The sequence below is a fragment of the Aquarana catesbeiana genome, linkage group LG03 (genome assembly GCF_042186555.1).
Source record: "Aquarana catesbeiana isolate 2022-GZ linkage group LG03, ASM4218655v1, whole genome shotgun sequence".
In the NCBI taxonomy this organism is placed as follows: domain Eukaryota; kingdom Metazoa; phylum Chordata; class Amphibia; order Anura; family Ranidae; genus Aquarana; species Aquarana catesbeiana.
In genome coordinates, this window is record NC_133326.1 from 299,035,183 (window position 1) to 299,053,694 (window position 18,512).

The window sequence follows — 18,512 nt, forward strand, 5'->3', positions numbered from 1 at the left end:
TTTAAATTATCTTATAAGCTTTTTTTTTTCCATTTTTTTGTATAAAAATGTTTCACTTTAATTACTCCAAAAATGTTTTGTGTCTTTGCCTTGGTAAATATATGTACAGCTATAATATTTAGTATTTTTATAGAGCAAGGAAAAAAAATTGTTACTGCACATTTTGATTTTTCTTCTAGGTAAGGGAACGGCTGAGGGTTTCTTTAGAAAGAGTCTCTGCACTGGAAGAAGAGCTAGCTGTTGCCAACCAGGAGGTAAAATATAAAATACTTTATCTCCCTTTAAGTCATAGCATGTTGTTTGAAGCTTTAGGTTCTACATCATGTATTTGGAAACCAGCAGCAGATAGATGAGAAACAAAAAACTGCAAGGACTAATGCGCAAAAACCACAACCTCCTATATAAATAAAAACCTAAGCAAAAATTTGGGTAATGTGGTACCAGACAGAAAGCAGCCAACATAAATGGGTGCACTCAACACCCCAGAACATGGATAACAAAAACAGAATGATATGTGGCGCTGCTCTATCCTCCTGTACCAAACTGCAGGGAAACAAGATAAACCCTAAAAGGTCAATCAACATCCAGGTGAGTCTCCTAGTTACAGGTGTCAAATATATGACAATAAGTCTTAGCTACTAAACCAATAATGCATAGCTGAATAAAACAACTAGTGCAAAATTGCAATCCCTTTTGCAATAAATCAAACTCCACACTAGAATAAATAATCAAAAATCCCAATGAATAACCTGCATAGCAAAATGAATACATAAATCATTAGATAAAGTGACTTGTGCACAAGTGCAGTCCCTAGTACAATGACCAATATCCACAATGTAAACAGTATTCAAAGTGACATACTAATAACTCTAAAATACAATCCAAATGTAAAAGTGCAAATTGTGCATAACACGTGCAAAGATATTGAATAGTGCAAAAAATATTGAATTCTGACGTGCTAAAACATGTGACCTCGTCTAATCAGAAGTATAGTGACTAAACCAGTGTAAAAAATATATACTCAATAATATGCGACTATGAATGCCACAAAAATGCTCCGCAGCACTAAATAGAATAAGCAAAACAATGACATCAGTGCAGTAGATGATATTAATATACATGCAACCCTTGAGTATGAGATGCGAACAGAGCACAAACAAAAATAGGAAAAGATGAGAAACTAAAAAATAAAAAATGTAAAAAATGATTGTAGTGTAGTCCAAAAATGTGACAATGGTGCAATGCAATCCACACCAATATCATGCAATCTGTGACTTCAAGTGTTCAAAAAGTCTTTTAAAGACATGCAGATAATAGTGACTTGTGCTGTTCTTTGCTTCTGGTGCACACACCCATTATTCCCCCCAGCCTCTCACCTCCAGTAGCGGCCTCCAGTGGGCCGAGTCAAGCAGATGGATAATGTTATTATCACGGGGATGTGTTTCATGCAGCAGCAGTGTCAGCATTCACCTTCCCTGCGGGGTGACCGTAGATCTAGCTCTCCGCTTCACCTCCCGCCACTCGTAGTAGTCCCAAGGCAATGATTAAAAAAGAAGGAATAGCTCCCATAGTGTAGTAGTTAAAATTCAGGTTTATTATAGCAAATGTAGTAACTTACATATAAAATTCACAACGAGCAGTGAGAAAAGTGTATGGCTTCCGGGTTCGGCCGAACCCGGAAGCCATACACTTTTCTCACTGCTCGTTGTGAATTTTATATGTATTAACTACTACACTATGGGAGCTATTCCTTCTTTTGCTGTACCCAAATGAAGTTTTTATCATTTTGTTCGCACAAATAGAGCTTTCTTTTGGTGGTATTTATTCACAACTCGATATAAGCGAAAAAAAGAGCAGAAATTTGGAAAAAAAACAATATTTTCTTTATTCTATTTTAAAAGAAATCCAATAAAATCAAATTTTGTCATAAATTTAAGCCAAAATGTATTCTGCTACATGTCTTTGGTAAAAAAAAAACAATTAAGTGTATAATAATTGGGTTGTGTGATCACGGAAAGATGTGCGCAAATGATCATGTACAGATGTGCGCAGGTGATCATGGTCATATGTGTGCAGATAATCATTGGGACATGTGATTTTACTGGGACATATGTGCGGGACAGGTGTTTTGGGGACATGTGTTTTGGGGACGTGTTTTGGGGACATGTGTTTTGGGACATTGTGTTTTACACTGTGTGTTACTATGCTGGTGATCAGTGTGTAAAAAGCTGTAAAAAACAGCTCATGCACACTGATCACCAGCTGGCTGCAGCTATCCGCTCTCCTCTCCTCACCTCTCAGCTCATACACACTGATCACCAGCCGGCTGCAGCTATCCGCTCTCCTCTCCTCACGACAAATAATGTGTGAGGAGAGGAGAGACGATCGCCTAGCAGCCGGCTCTCTGTTTACATCACATGACGGCTGTGATTGGACACGGCCGTCATGTGATCAGGAGGGCCAATCACAGAGCCCTCCTGCCGATCTGAGATGCGCCATGTCCGGGTGACACAAGCGCATCTGCTCGCGCGATCCCCTTCCTTCTGAGGGACGTTCCTGAACATCCACTCAGAAGGAGAGAGCACCCACCCGGCCGTACATATGCAGTGGCTGGGTGGGAAGTGGTTAAAGGTGACCATACACTGCAATCAGTTATATCTTAAATAAATTAGATTTAGTGCAAGAGCCTGATTGATTTCCTATCATTTGAATTAATTGTTCAAGTGCATCTTCCTATTAGCTATTTTGCCTAAATATTAAGTTGTACAGAGATTGGCCAATCAGATTGCATAGTGCATGACCATCTTAAGTGCCAAATTTAGAATGTAGATGTGCCATGACCCACTTGTATTTTCCTAACAATATTTCTTGGGCATTATACAAGGCACATGAGAAACCACCTTTTTTCAAGACATGCTAGAGTAATGCTAGACCAATATTATGCCTCCAGAATTGGGAGTGTGGCATCTACCCAACTTCTCTCTGTTGGTGGACACAAGAACCTACATCTATGGATATATATTTTGGCAGCAAAGTGGTGTAGTGGTTAGCACTTTCACCCAGCAGCAAAAAGGGTCGCTGGTTCGAATCCCGCCCGCGACACCATCTGCCTGGAGTTTGCATGTTCTCCCTGTGCCTGCGCAGGTTTCCTCCAGGTACTCTGGCTTCCTCCCACACAAACACCACCCCATGTAAAAAAAAATAAAAAATTGTCTTAATTTACAAATAAAGATCATCTCTTCCTCAGAGAACAGTGAGCGAGGCATGGTGGTGGGAAGAAATTAGAAGCAGTACAAGCAACTTCCTGTAGGGGTGGATGTAATTCCTGTGTGCTGGCCACCGCTTCCGGGAACCAGATATGCAGCACGGGTACATACCTCCGCGCACACAGCAGTCTCACATACACAGCAGTCACGCATCTAGATGCATTTGGCGCATCTAGCTGCAGGAACCCAATTTTTAGGGAAATTAATAGTAAACAAGGTCTAAATGGGCTATTGACATGCATCACAGTTGAACTTAGGAATGTGTCTTTGCAAAGTTAAACTAAATGAAATACTTTTTTATTTTTGCTTGGGGACAGAGTGCAGAGGGATTAGAAGTCTTGTCAGTTTTTTGGGGGTGTCTGCACCCCTGATAGGGTGAAGACACCTCACAAATTTTGCCACTTTCTTCTTCAAATTTATTCACTTCCTGTCACATAGCCAAACAGGAAGTGATTGACACTGGTCAGTCTAAATTGTTTCCTCATTAAGTAAATTGCACTCTAGCATTTTGCTGTGTACACCCCAAATTAGTAGGTATATTGGACTTTGGGGTTTATTTACTAAAGGCAAATCCACTTTGCACTACAAGTGCACTTGGAAGTGCAGTTGGTGGAGATCTGAGGGGAAATGCAAGGAAAATAAAAAAAAACAGCATCTCTGCTTCTACATGATTGGATGATAAAATCACCAGTGCTATGTGATAGGAAGTGAACACAATTTTCAGAAAAGGGACACAAAGCCCAACCTAAAAAAGACAAGAAGGGGTTCTAACACTCACTTGGTTTCCCTAAAATGCCCACAATTAGAATAGGATTGTCTTGAGCTAGATTTTAGCCCAGTGCTCTAAATCAGTGCTTCTCAAACCTGTCCTCAAATATCCCCACCAGGCCATGTTTGCAGGTTTTCCTTCATCTTGCACAGGTGCTTTAAATCACAGTCAATGGCTTGGTATTTTGGCCAGCTATTTTAGCTAAGATAAATTCCCAAAACATGTCCTTTCGGGGGTACTTGAGGACTGAGGCAGAAAACCACTGTGCTAAAATGGAAAATTGAATACTTACCTCTCTGTAATTTTCCTTTCCTGGTGCCTATCCATGGCAGCATACGCACAATCTATGCATATGCTGCCATGAAGGCACCAGGAAAGTAGCTTTTAGACAAATCACACCTTTTTTTGTTTTGCCATGCCAATCAGCCTAGTTAAGCTGCAGATGGAAAATCTTTTGCATGAAAATTAACAAAACACATAAAACATAAAAATTTGCTACAAAGTTTATTGTTCAACAAAACAGGACTTGAGCAAGGAAAGCAAAAAACACATGTATGTTAATTTGAGACACTAACAGAATATGGTTTTGAGGTCTGACCATTTTGCAGAGGAAATTAACAGGAGTTAAAAGGACTGTGCCCATAAACATTTATTAATCACAACATCTTGAGGAAGATTTTGCAAAATAATGCAACACAGACAATTAAATGAAAGTAAAACTAACAACCTACAAACGACACACTTTGACAACATCACAAATGTTTCAGGACAAAATACCCCCCCAAAAATTAAATAAACAAAAGTGAAAAAAACTTGCTCTAAAGCACATCTGCTTTACAAAGACATAACAAACAAAATACAAAGAGAAAATACATGTTACAAACTCTATAAGGACACCCAAGTGTACTCTCTTGCCTGCCTGGCACACACACACACACACACACACACGGGTCTATTAAGGGTTCAAATGAGAACCCCCACGTGAAAAATACCATCCCAAACTAAAGAAATATTGTGTCCCTCCCACACACTAACAAACCCTTAGCCAAACACACAGCAAGCCAGCCCATGAAAGGGGGGTGGATGCTTGGGGGCAGGAGAGGCTCGGGCACCCCAAAAGTCAACCACCTTGTTCCCATATTCAGGGGGACAAGGGCCTCTTCCACACAACCCTAGGCTGGGGTTGTGGGGGGCTGCAGACTGGGGGCTTTATGGAATGTGGAAAGCCCCTTTAAACTAGTGGGTACAAGGTGCTTTGTGGTTGGTATTGGGCTGAGCCCAACATGCCCTAAAGGCAGCCAGCTATGTTGAATGCATGTGGCCTTGTATGGTTCAGGAGGGGGTTGGGCGATCACACTTCTCACCCCTTTCCTAGCTGGCCCTGTTGTATGCTCTGAAAAAGTATGTGGTTTGGATTGGTGAAGGCAGCTCACAGCCTTTTGGGAATGGAGTGGAGTGTGGAGTTCCCTTTTAAAAAGAAAAGCTAGCCCATGGACATCCAAGGGGTTAGAGGGGGGAGACAAGAGCATTGGAGAATAGAGTGTAGAGTTCCCCTTTAAAAGCAAAATCTAGCCCTAGGAAATCATATGCATTAGAAGGGGAAGGTTAAATGCCCTTTTAGGAGGAGCTAGAGGAGCGAGAGTCTTTTTACATAATTTTAACAAGGTGCATGTCACATGTTGGCAACGTAACATGCTAACGTGACCTGTGTGCAAATCTCCTTAAAAAAATAAATAAAGGTGAACCAGCGTAAAAAAAAAAAAAAAATTGTCAAGTTTAGAGGTGCGCTCGTTCAACCCATGCAATTGCGTGTACGTTACTTAACATTTACTAAGATTTTGGCCACGCAGTAAACAAACACATTTGAATGAGCGCAAGAACCGCTTGCGCATGCGCACTGCTTACATTGAGCTCACACAGTTCTAAACGTACTTGCAGGCAAAGCAGGCTTTCTCTGAAAAAGTTACTTTCTCATTTTATTTTGGGCATATTTGTTACTTGGGCAGTTGTTACTAAACTTCCTCACATCACCCCATAATATTGGCACCTCCATCTTCTGTCAATATTGATTTGGAGATGCCGTGCTTCATGTCCATAGTGGGGCACAGACTGCACTCTCCCATGTGCCGAAATCGCTATAGTAAATGGGGGATTCACACTCTGTTACCGGCGCACCATTTTGTAAATATGGAAATGTGCGTTGAGCCTCGCCGTGCACCTCTACTGATGGCACATGGCTTTCGTAAATCACCCCCAATATATTGGAACCTATTGTCAGAGAATGCTCAGCCTTGAGATTCCTTCTTATTTAGCTTTTATCACAAGGAAAGGTGAGCTGCACCCAGAAGGTTTTCTACCTTAATGCATGGAATGTTCTGCCTTTAGAACCACTTTAAATGTATAATACTTATTTTTATAAGAAAGGACAATGCAGAGCTATGCAGAGTGGAATATATATACAAAAAACTGGGCAGACAGCATTAAAGCAGTATAACTCAACTGTCCATGCATGCAACCCAGTGAATTCCCAGCAAACCACGGGATCAATACAGTTGAAAAGAGGGAAAGAGCTTTTACTGCTCGTGCAAAAAAGACAGCATTCTCAAGCTTGAAAATAAGCAGGGATTCCTTGAAACATTGGTACATGCTGTAATTTTTGTTTGAGCAATAAAAGCTCTCTATTCTGCAACCCTTTCTTCATGCATTTAGTATATATATATATATATATATATATATATCTATATATATATATATATATATAGATATATATATATATATATATAGATATAAATTTATAAATTATATATATCTATATATATATATATAATTTATAAAATTTATTTTTATTTTTTTTATAGTAAACACAAATATCTTTCTTCAGCAAGCAGTGCTTAGTCCTGGTTTAAGCAAGGCCAAAAGTCCCACGCTGTGGTTTGAAGTTCCAGTCTGTTTTGGGGTACAAGGCATGCTGCATAAACTAAGCAAAACAAGTCTCAGTCGCCAGACAGCCCACACAATCTCACAGCACTGGACTACTCCACAATAACTCATAGACATGTGCTGACTTTTTCCTGCTTTTCAAGTCTCCCTTTCAGGAGGATTAACCCTTTCAGGACCAAAGTCCCTATAATCAGTGTTTGGAGGCTTTCCCATCCAAAGTCTCTCCAAGTCTCTGAATTTCGGGTCCTTTTTTTTTTTTTTTTTTTTTTTACAGTATTTTTATTGGGTTTAAACACAAACCAACATACAAAAAAACTTTGGTTGTTCATTGGTATATATAAACAAGCAATACACTTATTCAGTCAATAAAAAAATATCAATTCACCTATCTCGTGTATTTATTAATTGCATAAGTACAGGAATTGATCATACTGTCAGTGTGAACTTCATATATCAACAGTGGAGATCAGCACATTGAAGTATGTGGCATGACCAAGAAATGACATTATAATGTATTCACTCTGGGGTAAGGGTCAGAGGGCTAGCTATCCATCTACTTTAAATTTTGTGGACTGTCTTATTCCTTTTTCGGAGTTCAAATGTAAGTTTGTATAGTAGTATAGAATCCTTTATTAACTTTAACAAGAGGGATTTCAGAGGGGTCTGTGTTCCCTTTCAAGACAGCAAGATTGACTTTTTAACATAGAAATACAGAATGCGGAGTAGTCTCTTAGCATGGCATGGTATGTGTAATGCCGCGTACACACAAGCGGACTTTACGGCAGACTTTGCCCGGCGGACAGGATTTCGTCTGACAATTCGATCGTGTGTGGGCTCCAGCGGACTTTGTTTTCTCAAAAGTTGGACGGACTTAGATTTGAAACATGTTTCAAATCTATCCGACGGACTCGAGTCCGGTCGAAAAGTCCACTCGTCTGTATGCTAGTTCGACGGACAAAAAGCCACGCTACAGCAGCTATTGGCTACTGGCTATGAACTTCCTTATGTTAGTCCGGTCGTACGTCATCACGTACGAATTCGATGGACTTTGGTTGATTGTGTGTAGGCAAGTCCGTTCATTCAGAAAGTCCGTCGTAAAGTCTGTCAAAGTCCGCCGGGCAAAGTCTGCCGTAAAGTCCGCTCATGTGTACGCGGCATAAGTCACCAAAGATGCATAGAAAGCAGTTCTTGGGATGGACAATGTTTGGGAGACCTACAGCTGAGGAAATGAAAGAACCTACATCTGCCCAGAAATCTTGAACCACTGGACAGGTCAAGAAACAGTGTAGGAAATCAGTGGTTTGGCCACAGCCTCGGAAGCACTCAGCCGAGGGGGTTAGCCCCATTTTATGTAATCTAGCTGGAGTAAGGTGAGAGTGGTGAAAGATTTTGATGTGTATAATTCAAGCCTTGGATGAGATAACTGAGGTCTTGTACGTATCACTAAATTCTGACCAGTCATCATCCGTGAGGGAGATGTCCATAGAGGTCCATTTCGTCTGAGCCATACAGAATCTAGGGTTAAAGTCAGTCGTGAGGGCAGCATAGTAAGTGGAGATGAGTTTAGTGGGATCAGGGTGTCTTAGCAGTTTCTCCAGTGAGAGTATAGTTATTGGGCTGTCTAACAAGCCAAACTGGGCACGAACAGCATGTCGGAGCTGAAAATAACAGAACAGGTAGGAGCGTGGTAGGTCAAAGTCAATGCGTAGTTGATAGAAAGATTTAAAACCCTGTGCATCGTATAAATTACATAGGTATTTAACCCCTTTAGAGTACCAGCGATCTAAAGGGATCCGGTAGGGAGTACCGTTCCTGCAAATTGGGATTGAACCACAGAGGGTTATTGGGGGAGGTCGACCAAGATTGTTTGGATATCTTCGAAACAATTGAGCAAAATAATGAAAGAGAAGTAGCCAATATGGATGTGCCAAGATGAGCTGGAACCCGGCCTCTATAGACAATGTTATGGAGGGTCTCTAGGGAAGAGGCAATGGCTCCCTCAGTAGTAGTACATGCATTCACTGCAACCAGGTTCAGCCAGTCATGAATATGGACCAGTTGAGATGCTAGATAATATAGATAAAAGTTAGGAAACGCCAAACCTGCCAGATGTGTCGGCAACCTTTAGCGTTTCAAGTGCTAAAGGTTGTTGGCCACTCCATAAGAATGCCGCTCAGATTGTGTCTATACGCTTAAAAATGGATTTAGGGATTTTGCTAGGGGAGTTAGTAAGAATATACAATAACTTAGGTAGATATATAATTTTAAGGGCGTTGGCCCTGCCCATGAGATCTAGAGGCAAATCCATTAATTGCTTGGTTTGTTCTTGTAACTGAGTTATTAAGGGACCTAGGTCATTAACAATGTAGGAAGAAAGACGTATCTGTACCACAACTCCGATATACCTAAAGGAGGACACAACCTGCAGTCTGGTGTCCGGGTGAATCTGGGGGATCGCAGCTGGATACAAAGGAAAAAGATTGGACTCATCCCAATTCACCAGGAAGCCAGAGTAGTCACCAAAGGTGTTAATTTTGGAAAGCAAAATGTGAAGTCACTCGTGAGTATCAGTCATGTATAGCAGGGTGTCATCCACGTACAGCGAGATTCATTCCTCTATGGTGGCAATGGGGAGCCCCTTAATTAAGGGGGAGGAGTGGATGCGTACAGCAAGAGGCTCCATAGCTAGAGCAAATAGGAGGGATGACAACGGACACCCCTGCCTTGTGCCCCTAGTAATTGGGAAAGAATCGGTAACATGTGAGTTAACTTGGATATGGGCCACTGGAGAGGTATAGAGGAGTCTTATCCACGCTATAATACAGGGACCAAAGCCTTCGGGTCTTTAATGAGGACTTATTAATCCAGTGAGTACTCAAATCAGTCCTCTCCTGTTCAGCCAGGCTACCCCGGAAACCCTCACCTTCCATGGGTGAGAACCACTGAGTGCTAAAAATGTCCCTTAAAATCTTCCTTAAAGGGATGACAACCCTATTCACAGGATACAATAGCCTTTTACCAATAAAAACAAGGTAATAAAGAAAGCACACTAGGCAACATGTTAGTGATTAGAGGTAAAGAAATGGGGTGAGTGGCGCTACCCTATTAAAACCCAATGAGTATAAAGAGAATGGTAGGTAAGTGGCCCTACCTATATAAACGAGGGGGGTACCTATCTTGTTGGGCTAGATGTGTATATATGTATCCATCAATGGTGGATATGAAAGTGTAATATAGCAGGAAGTGCTTAATCAAATAATATTAATTATGTGATGGATAAACATACATAGGTGTAAGTGATCAAACAAAATTTGTCATAAACATAATTATGCATATAGTGTGGTAAAGTATATATCTATCACACCAATAAGCCAGTATTGAAAATCTAAACAACCATACACATATAGTGAAAGTGTTACATAGGTAAAGCTTCAAAATAGCCAAGCAGATAATTTAAAAAAGAAAAGAAAAAATATTAGAAAACAAAAAGTAAATCCCGAACAAATATATGTGAAAAATATATATATCTATAAAATATATATATTTTACACACAGGATGTGTGTAAAAATTAAAAAAAAATAGAAAAACAGAATATAAGTCCCAAAAGATGATGTATATATAACATGAGTGTAATTCCAGAGTAACCAAATATAACTCGTTCGGTTGACTTCGGTGCTCAGCAAATCAAGTGACTCGTTGTGCTCCCCCCGTTATAATTTTTTAATTTTTACACACATCCTGTGTGGGACTATACCTATATATTTTTCACATATATTTGTTTGGGATTTACTTTTTGTTTTCTAATATTTTTTCTTTTCTTTTTTAAATTATCTGCTTGGCTATTTTGAAGCGTTACCTATGTAACACTTTCACTATATATGTATGGTTGTTTAGATTTTCAATACTGGCTTATTGGTGTGATAGACATATACTTTACCACACTATATGCATAATTATGTTGATGACAAGTTTTGTTTGATCACTTACACCTATGTATGTTTATCCATCACATAATTAATATTATTTGATTAAGCACTTCCTGCTATATCACACTTTCATATCCACCATTGATGGATACATATATACACATCTAGTCCAACAAGATAGGTACCCCCCTCGTTTATATAGGTAGGGTCACTTACCTACTATTCTCCTTATACTCATTCGGTTTTAATAGGGTAGCGCCACTCACCCCATTTCTTTATCTCTATTCATTGTAAGTTCCCTTGGGAACCCAATAGGGGGGCTGCAACCCATTACTATCCTGAGTGCGGAGCATACTACATAATTTGTTTAACATGTTAGTGATTACTTGTAATGCCGCATACACACGACCGGACTGTACGGCATACTTGGTTCGGCAGACTTTTCAACGGACTTTACGATTGACTCTCCGAATGAACGGACTTGCCTACACACGATCAACCAAAGTCCGACGGATTCGTACGTGATGACGTACGACCAGACTAAAACAAGGAAGTTCGTAGCCAATAGCTGCACTAGCGTCGGTTTTTGGCCGTCGGACTAGCATACAGACGAGTGGACTTTTCGACCGGACTTGAGTCCGTCGAAGATTTGAAACATGTTTCATTTCTAGGTCCGTCGAACTTTTAGGAGAAAAAATTGTATCATATGCATTTGTTGCATGCTGTAACTGCATTGAGATTAAAGCTAAAGATGCATTAAAAGCATTTTGTGTCACTGACTATGCTTACAGTGCCTTGAAAAAGTATTCATGTCTCTTGAAATTTTAAAACTAAAAACGAAAATGTATTTTATTGGGATTTTATGTGATAGACCAACACAAAGTGGCTCATAATTGTGAAGTTGAAGGAAAATGATAAATGGTTTTCAACATTTTTTACAAATAAATATCTGAAAAGTGTGGCGTGCATTTGTATTCCACCTCCTTTACTCTTATACCCCTAACTAAAATCTAGTGAAACCAATTGCCTTCAGAAGTCACCTAATTAGTAAATAGTTCACCTGTGTGTAATTTAATCTCAGTATAAATACAGCTGTTCTGTGAAGCCCTCAGGGGTTTGTTAGAGAACCTTAGTGATAACACAGCATCATGAAGGACAATGAACACACCAGACACGTCAGGGAAAAAGTTGTGAAGAAGTTTAAAGCTGAGTTAGGTTAAGCTTTGAACATCTCACCGAACACTGTTCAATCCATCATCTGAAAATGGAAAGAGTATGGCACAATTGCTAACCTACCAAGACATGGCTGTTCACCTAAACTGACAGGCCGGGTAAGGAGAGCAATAATCAGAGAAGCAGCCAGGAGGCCTATGGTAACTCTGGAGAAACTGCAGAGATCCACAGCTCAGGTGGGAGAATATAAATCACAGGACAACAATTAGTAGCGCACTCGACAAATTTGGCCTTTATGGAAGAATGGCAAGAAGAAAGCCATTATTGAAAGAAAGCCACAAGAAGTCCCATTTGCAGTTTGCGAGAAGCCATGAGGGAGACACAGAAAACATGCGGAAGAAGGTGCTATGGTCAGATGAGACCAAAATGGAACTTTTTGGCCTAAATGCAAAACGCTATGTGTGATGGAAAACTAACACTGCACATCACCCTGAACACACCACCCCCACTGTGAAACATGGTGGGGTCAGCATCATGTTGTGGGGATGCTTTTTCTTCAGCAAAAACAGGGAAGCTGGTCAGAGTTGATGGAAAGATGGATGGAGCCAAATACAGCGCAATCTTAGAAAAAAACCTGTTAGAGTCTGCAAAAGATTTGAGACTGGGGCGGAGGTTCACCTTCCAGCAGGACAAAAACCTTAAACATACAGCCAGAGCTACAAGGGAGTGGTTTCGATCAAAGCATATTCATGTGTTAGAATGACCCAGTCAAAGTTCAGACCTAAATCCAATTGAGAATCTGTGGCAAGACTTGAAAATTGCTGTTCACAGACACTCTCCATTCAATCTGATAGAGCTTCAGCTATTTTGCAAAGTGGAATGGGCTAAAATGTCACTCTCTAGATGTGCAAAGCTGGTAGAGACATCCCCAAAAAGACTTTTAGCTGTAATTGCAGCGAAAGGTGGTTCAACAAAGTATTGACTCAAAGGGGAGCTGAATACAAATGCCTGCCACAATTTTTAGATATATATTTATAAAAAAAATTGAAAACCATTTATCATTTTCCTTCCACTTCACAATTACGTGCTACTTTGTGTTGACCTATCACATAAAATCCCAGTAAAATACATTTACATTTTTGGTTCTAACCTGACAAAATGTGGAAACTTTCAAGGGTATGAATACTTTTTTAAAGCACTGTATATATTTTGGTATAGGATGAATTTACCCAACTGGTTTCTTCAACAAGACTACAAGAGTGAGACAATTGTGACAGAGGCATTAAGGATTGGAGTGATGCCAGCGTAGATAATAGGGTCACTGAATGGGGAATACTGTACTCAAGACAGGAGTTCAGCAGTAAGGCATTGCAGGCAACTGTCACAAGATTTAACATAGGTCTTCAAAAGCATTTATGGCTATGCCCTTATTACGTAGATTTCATCTGCTTTCTTATCCAGGAGACTGGTAGCAGACCTGCCAAAAAAAGAAAAATCTCACAGACAGCATTTGAAACATTCTAACTTTTCCATTAAATTCAGAGTTTTCAAAAAAAGATGGTTTAGTTTAAACAAAATCTTTCCTAGGTGAGATGAGGGCCGCCATTGCTACTTCTCATTTTTTTAATAATACTAGTTTCCTGCCTGTCATGTTTGTCCTTCTGCTTCAATACAGTGATACCTCGGTTCACGAACTTAATTTGTTCCACGACTCTGGTCGTGAACTGAATTGGTCGTGAACTAAGACAAATTTTCCTATAGGGTTCAATGTAAATCAGGTTAATCCATTCTGAACTTTTTTTCTTGTTTTTGAACCACAAAAATATGAAACAAAGTACAGTAGAGTACAGTATGAAGAGAGACAACACTAACACATTCTTATCACCTGCATTACTGCTCTGCACTTTCTTTTCACCAACATGCTTGCTGTGAACAGTCTTGTCACCTTTATTACTGCTCCGCACTTTCTTCTTACCACCATGCTTGCTCTGAATTTTCTTTGGAGCCATACTGGATGTCCGGCACAGTACAGTATGTGATAAAAAGCACACAAAAAAGCTTTACAGCAAGTGTGCACAGGGAGGTACAGTACAGTATGTGCTAAAAAGCACTCCAAAAAGCTTCTCAATACTGTAAGTGTCTTCATAGTACACTTTCAGTGTCCCTCTGTGACTGCGATCTCACCTAGAGAAAGTCACGACCACGTGTCAGAGCAGGGAAGATGGCCGTGGCTCGTGTTTGTAAACTGAAGCGGAGTTCACGTACCGAAGCAAATTTTTGTGAACTCTTCTGTTTGCGAATCGAGTTGTTCGAGAACGGAAGCATTTGTGAACCCGAAATATCACTGTACTTTGTGTCCTTTACATAGAGCAAGCATGCAAATAAGGATGTCGGACTTTATAGATATGTGTACTTGTTCCAAATCCGTTGCTCAAATTCTTTTGAATCCAGAGAACTAGCATCTTCAGAAAGGTACTGGCAATGGCAGGCCTTATGTGTGCTCTACACAAATAATAACATGAAAAACTTTTTTCATCATTCTGTATTTAATTGCAGTAGTTTAAATGTAAGATTTTTCAATTTTGCTTAGAGTGATTTGGTACTGAAAGTACACAGATGCGATGTAAGTATCACATAGGTATCTGTCAACCTTAAAATTAATATTAGTTGTTAAGCGGGTGTGATCATAGTTACCAGTAAGAGTAAAAAATATTATGTCAGTACAGAGTGTGGGCACCTTAGAGTACTTTTACCTTTGTAGTCCCCACCGCCCTTAAAGCGGAGTTCCAGGCTCCTTAAAAAAAAATTAAAAGTCAACAGCTACAAATACTGTAGCTGCTGACTTTTAATATTAGGACATGTACATGTCCACTAATCCAGCAGTGTCTTCACCCAAGCTAATTTTTCAATTGGCTCTTGGGTGCTGCTGCCATCATCTCAGCTAAGGGAAACCGGTAGTGAAGCCCTACGGCTTCACAGCCGGTTTCCTGCTGCGCATGCGCGAAGCACGCTGTGCTTTGTGAATGGCCCAGTGGCAGGGGAAGGAGATGGGGGCCAAACTTCCGGATGATTTTACCGCAGTAAAGTCACCTGGAACTGAGAGCAGGTGCCTCTCAAAACCAGGTACCCGCTCCCCCCCCCCCCCCCAAAAGGTGCCAAATGTGGCAGCAAAGGTTGGGGGGAGGCAAATAAGCAAAGCTTCCCCTTTTGGGTGGAACTCCCCTTCAAAGCAGAAGTGTCATCACAACATATAAATCCCTGCTGAATCCCTCGGGGGATCAGGTGTATGCAGTAATTGGTCCTGTTCTGGTATGTGGCTACATTGTGCAGTAAAAGGACATCTTTTTTGAAGGCGGTGCTGGCTGTAGCTTCAGCAAATGAATCAAGCCATTCCTCTTGCTACGCCATCCAACGGTTATAGGCTGTTTTAAGTTCCTAATTTCACCCTTTTCTAATGTTGCAGCTTACTACTAGCAATCCCTTACTGGCAGCTCTAAAAACTCAGACTGAAGTTATGAAATGCTTTAACTTAATAGAACAACTCTGCATGAAAGGTCCAATCAAGAGAGATCAACATGATACAGTGTGCACTCCACTTACAGATGTGTGCCTCTCGTGATATGATTTGGTACCTAGTTCATGGGGAAATACTTATTTGTGGCCTGCCTTAGCTCAAGCACTATTGGCTTGATAAGAGGAGAATAGTATAGGCATTGATAAACTCACTGCTGTTTTCAACACACTTTCTCTTTTACATATAAAATGTTCAATATACTGTATGTGTTACCATGTGGATAAATGAAGGGGGTATTATGGTGGTTAATTATTAAAAATGAATTTTACCGTGACCTAAAACCATCCATGAAAATGCTGAAGGCAAGCTAGCAAGCACTATAATCTACTCTTTAGAGTCAAGTCTTTTTATGCTTTTAATGGTTGGCACCAACAAAAGCTTATAGTTCAGTCTAGCTGAAATTAACTACTGTGACCATGCTAAAGTGGTCAGCAACAAAGACATCATTACTTTCAAAGGATAAGCTTAAGTTTTGTTATGTTGGTTAAGAATACTTTTCGTTCCATATTACAGAAACTGAACACAGCATGACTAGCATATACATTTTACTTAAAGTGATATTAAAGTAGAACTAGAACTATAGGCAAAACTTTTTTGTTTTTTTCATTTTGGATAGAGTAAGGCAGGGCCATAACCCCTGTCAGTTTATTTTTTGCCTTCTGTGTCCCATTGCAAAGATTTCACTTCCTGTCCCGTAGCCTAAACAGGAAGTGAGAGGAAATCCCTGCAAATTAAGGGAATCCCTTGGGGACCCCCAGGTCACCAGAACTAGTGTCCCCATTGGAAGATTTCAATGACTTTTCTGGGGACAACCCAAAATTTGTGATTTTATTGAGACACGCATAGCAGGGCTCAGCCATTCCCCTGCTCCCTCCTTACAAGATTTGACTGACAGCAGCAGAAGCCAGTAACTCCCAATGCTCTCAGTGAAGCCTGTGAATCCAGGAAGAGAGGAGAGGAGGCTGCCAGTCGGGACAGCATTTGGCGAGGGCAGAACATTTTTTTACCTGAATTCAGGGAATGTATTAAGGTAAAATACATTTTGCCTTTAGAGCCACTTTAACTTACTGTAGTACATGTTGCAAAACCAAGACTTTAGACTTGAAAGCAAACATACCTGAAATTAGGTTCAAACTTATCTGAGGTAGAGAAAGCAGTTTTCCGAGTGGTTACAGTATTATTAGGCACAATATATTTATTTGCAACAAGTATCTGAAAGTTTGAATGTATTGAATATTGAATTCCTGTAAAAGAGTACCCCATGAAAACAAATTGGGCTTTATGATTAAAAACAACATGTAAGAGTGGCTTGTGTGTCATTCTGATTATCAGCAAACCTGTGGAGAGAAAAAAATAAAATAAAACTGGAACTTGCAGGCACCCCCAGGTTCTTTTATACCTGATCTGTTCATCTGTCAAGGGCCCTTGGATCCCCAACTAGCATCACATAGCTGATTTTTACACATGTCAAGAAAGCTGATATCACATACGTTTCACATCAGTGGTTCCAAACCCTATCACCAGATATTCCACTCAACAACAATCTTCCCATAAGATTATATGTGCATTTAATGCATTTAGTGCATTTAATGTATTTTTTTTTAAATCAGAAAGGTTTTTATTGAACATTTTTGGTTAATACATCTTCCAATGCACAATGTCACTGACATCAGTGTCATACTTATACAATGTATACAGCACAAGTTCTTTTAGTGGTGCTACATAACCCTTTATTCCATACTATTCATTTTAAAATGGCTTCCATCGACCCTTCCAGTCCACATATAGTACATATCCTTTCCATGTATATTTATTTTTTCAATTAAGGACACTGTAAAAGCCTAGTCAATACTAGTTCTCCCTGACTAAGTCCTGGTGTGTCTAACCATTTAGACCAAATGCGTTCAAACCTGCTTGGGCAACCTCTGTGTTGATATATGTATTTTTCCATAATGAGAGTTTTACCCATATGTGTTATCCACGTTTTAACTGAAGGCGGTACTGCAGACTTCCATGCCATTAGGATAAGTTTTCTAGCTTGAAACAAAACCCTGGAGAAAGCCACTCTAGTTTGTTCCTCCAGGATTACATCGTCCAATACCCCTAACAGACAGCACATAGGGTCTACAGGTACCGTTGTTTGCAACACTCCATTTAGTGTATTGATCACCTCATGCCAATACCTATGGAGCTTCGGGCAACGCCACAAGAGGTGTATAAGATCCGCACTGTGCTGACAACATCGGCAGCACAGGGGGTCCGCCACTCTGCCCATCCTGTGTAGTTTTGTTGGAGTATGGTGAACCCTAAGTATTATATATAATTGAGATACTTTTTGCGCAACATTGAGGGAGCATGTAGGTATGGCTTGTAACGCTTCCTCCCATTGGTCCTCAGTTAACTGGCCCAGGTCCCTTCTCCATGCATCGATCGCCTTGCATGGATAAGCATAGAGGTGTTTGGTAAGTAGCATTTGATAACACGTGGAAATAATCCCTTTTGTTGCACTGGAGGATTGCAGTACATGGAACACCGGAGTGGGATACACTTCCCACTCACCGGCATCTCCCTGCGCAGCAACCGCATGCCGAAGCTGTAAATATGAATAATACATATTATCTGGAAGATTAAATGTGGCCTGCAACTCTGCAAAGGACATCAGTCTACCATGTCTAAATATGTGAAACAGCATGGTCACCCTGTGAGATCTCCATCTGGGCTCACGCTGTAACTTTGAGAGGTACCAGCTCCACATAAGTACGGTTTCCCCATATTGGGCTGTATTCTGTAAACCCCTGCACCCCCTGGAGTTGCCTTCCTTTGTTCCAAACTTTCTGCACCAGGGATAGTGTCGGAGTTTTTT

General features: G+C 40.3%; 1 protein-coding gene across 18 annotated transcripts in view; it reads left to right on the forward strand.

The window, feature by feature from the left end:
* PPFIA2 (PTPRF interacting protein alpha 2) overlaps nucleotides 1-18,512 on the forward strand; it is a 544,100-nt gene that overhangs the window by 300,462 nt on the left and 225,126 nt on the right. For all 18 annotated transcript variants that reach the window (XM_073620222.1, XM_073620225.1, XM_073620227.1 and 15 more), the window contains one exon: nucleotides 180-254. In XM_073620222.1, coding sequence (XP_073476323.1) covers nucleotides 180-254 — 75 coding nt within the window. The remainder of the gene's footprint in view (nucleotides 1-179; nucleotides 255-18,512) is intronic.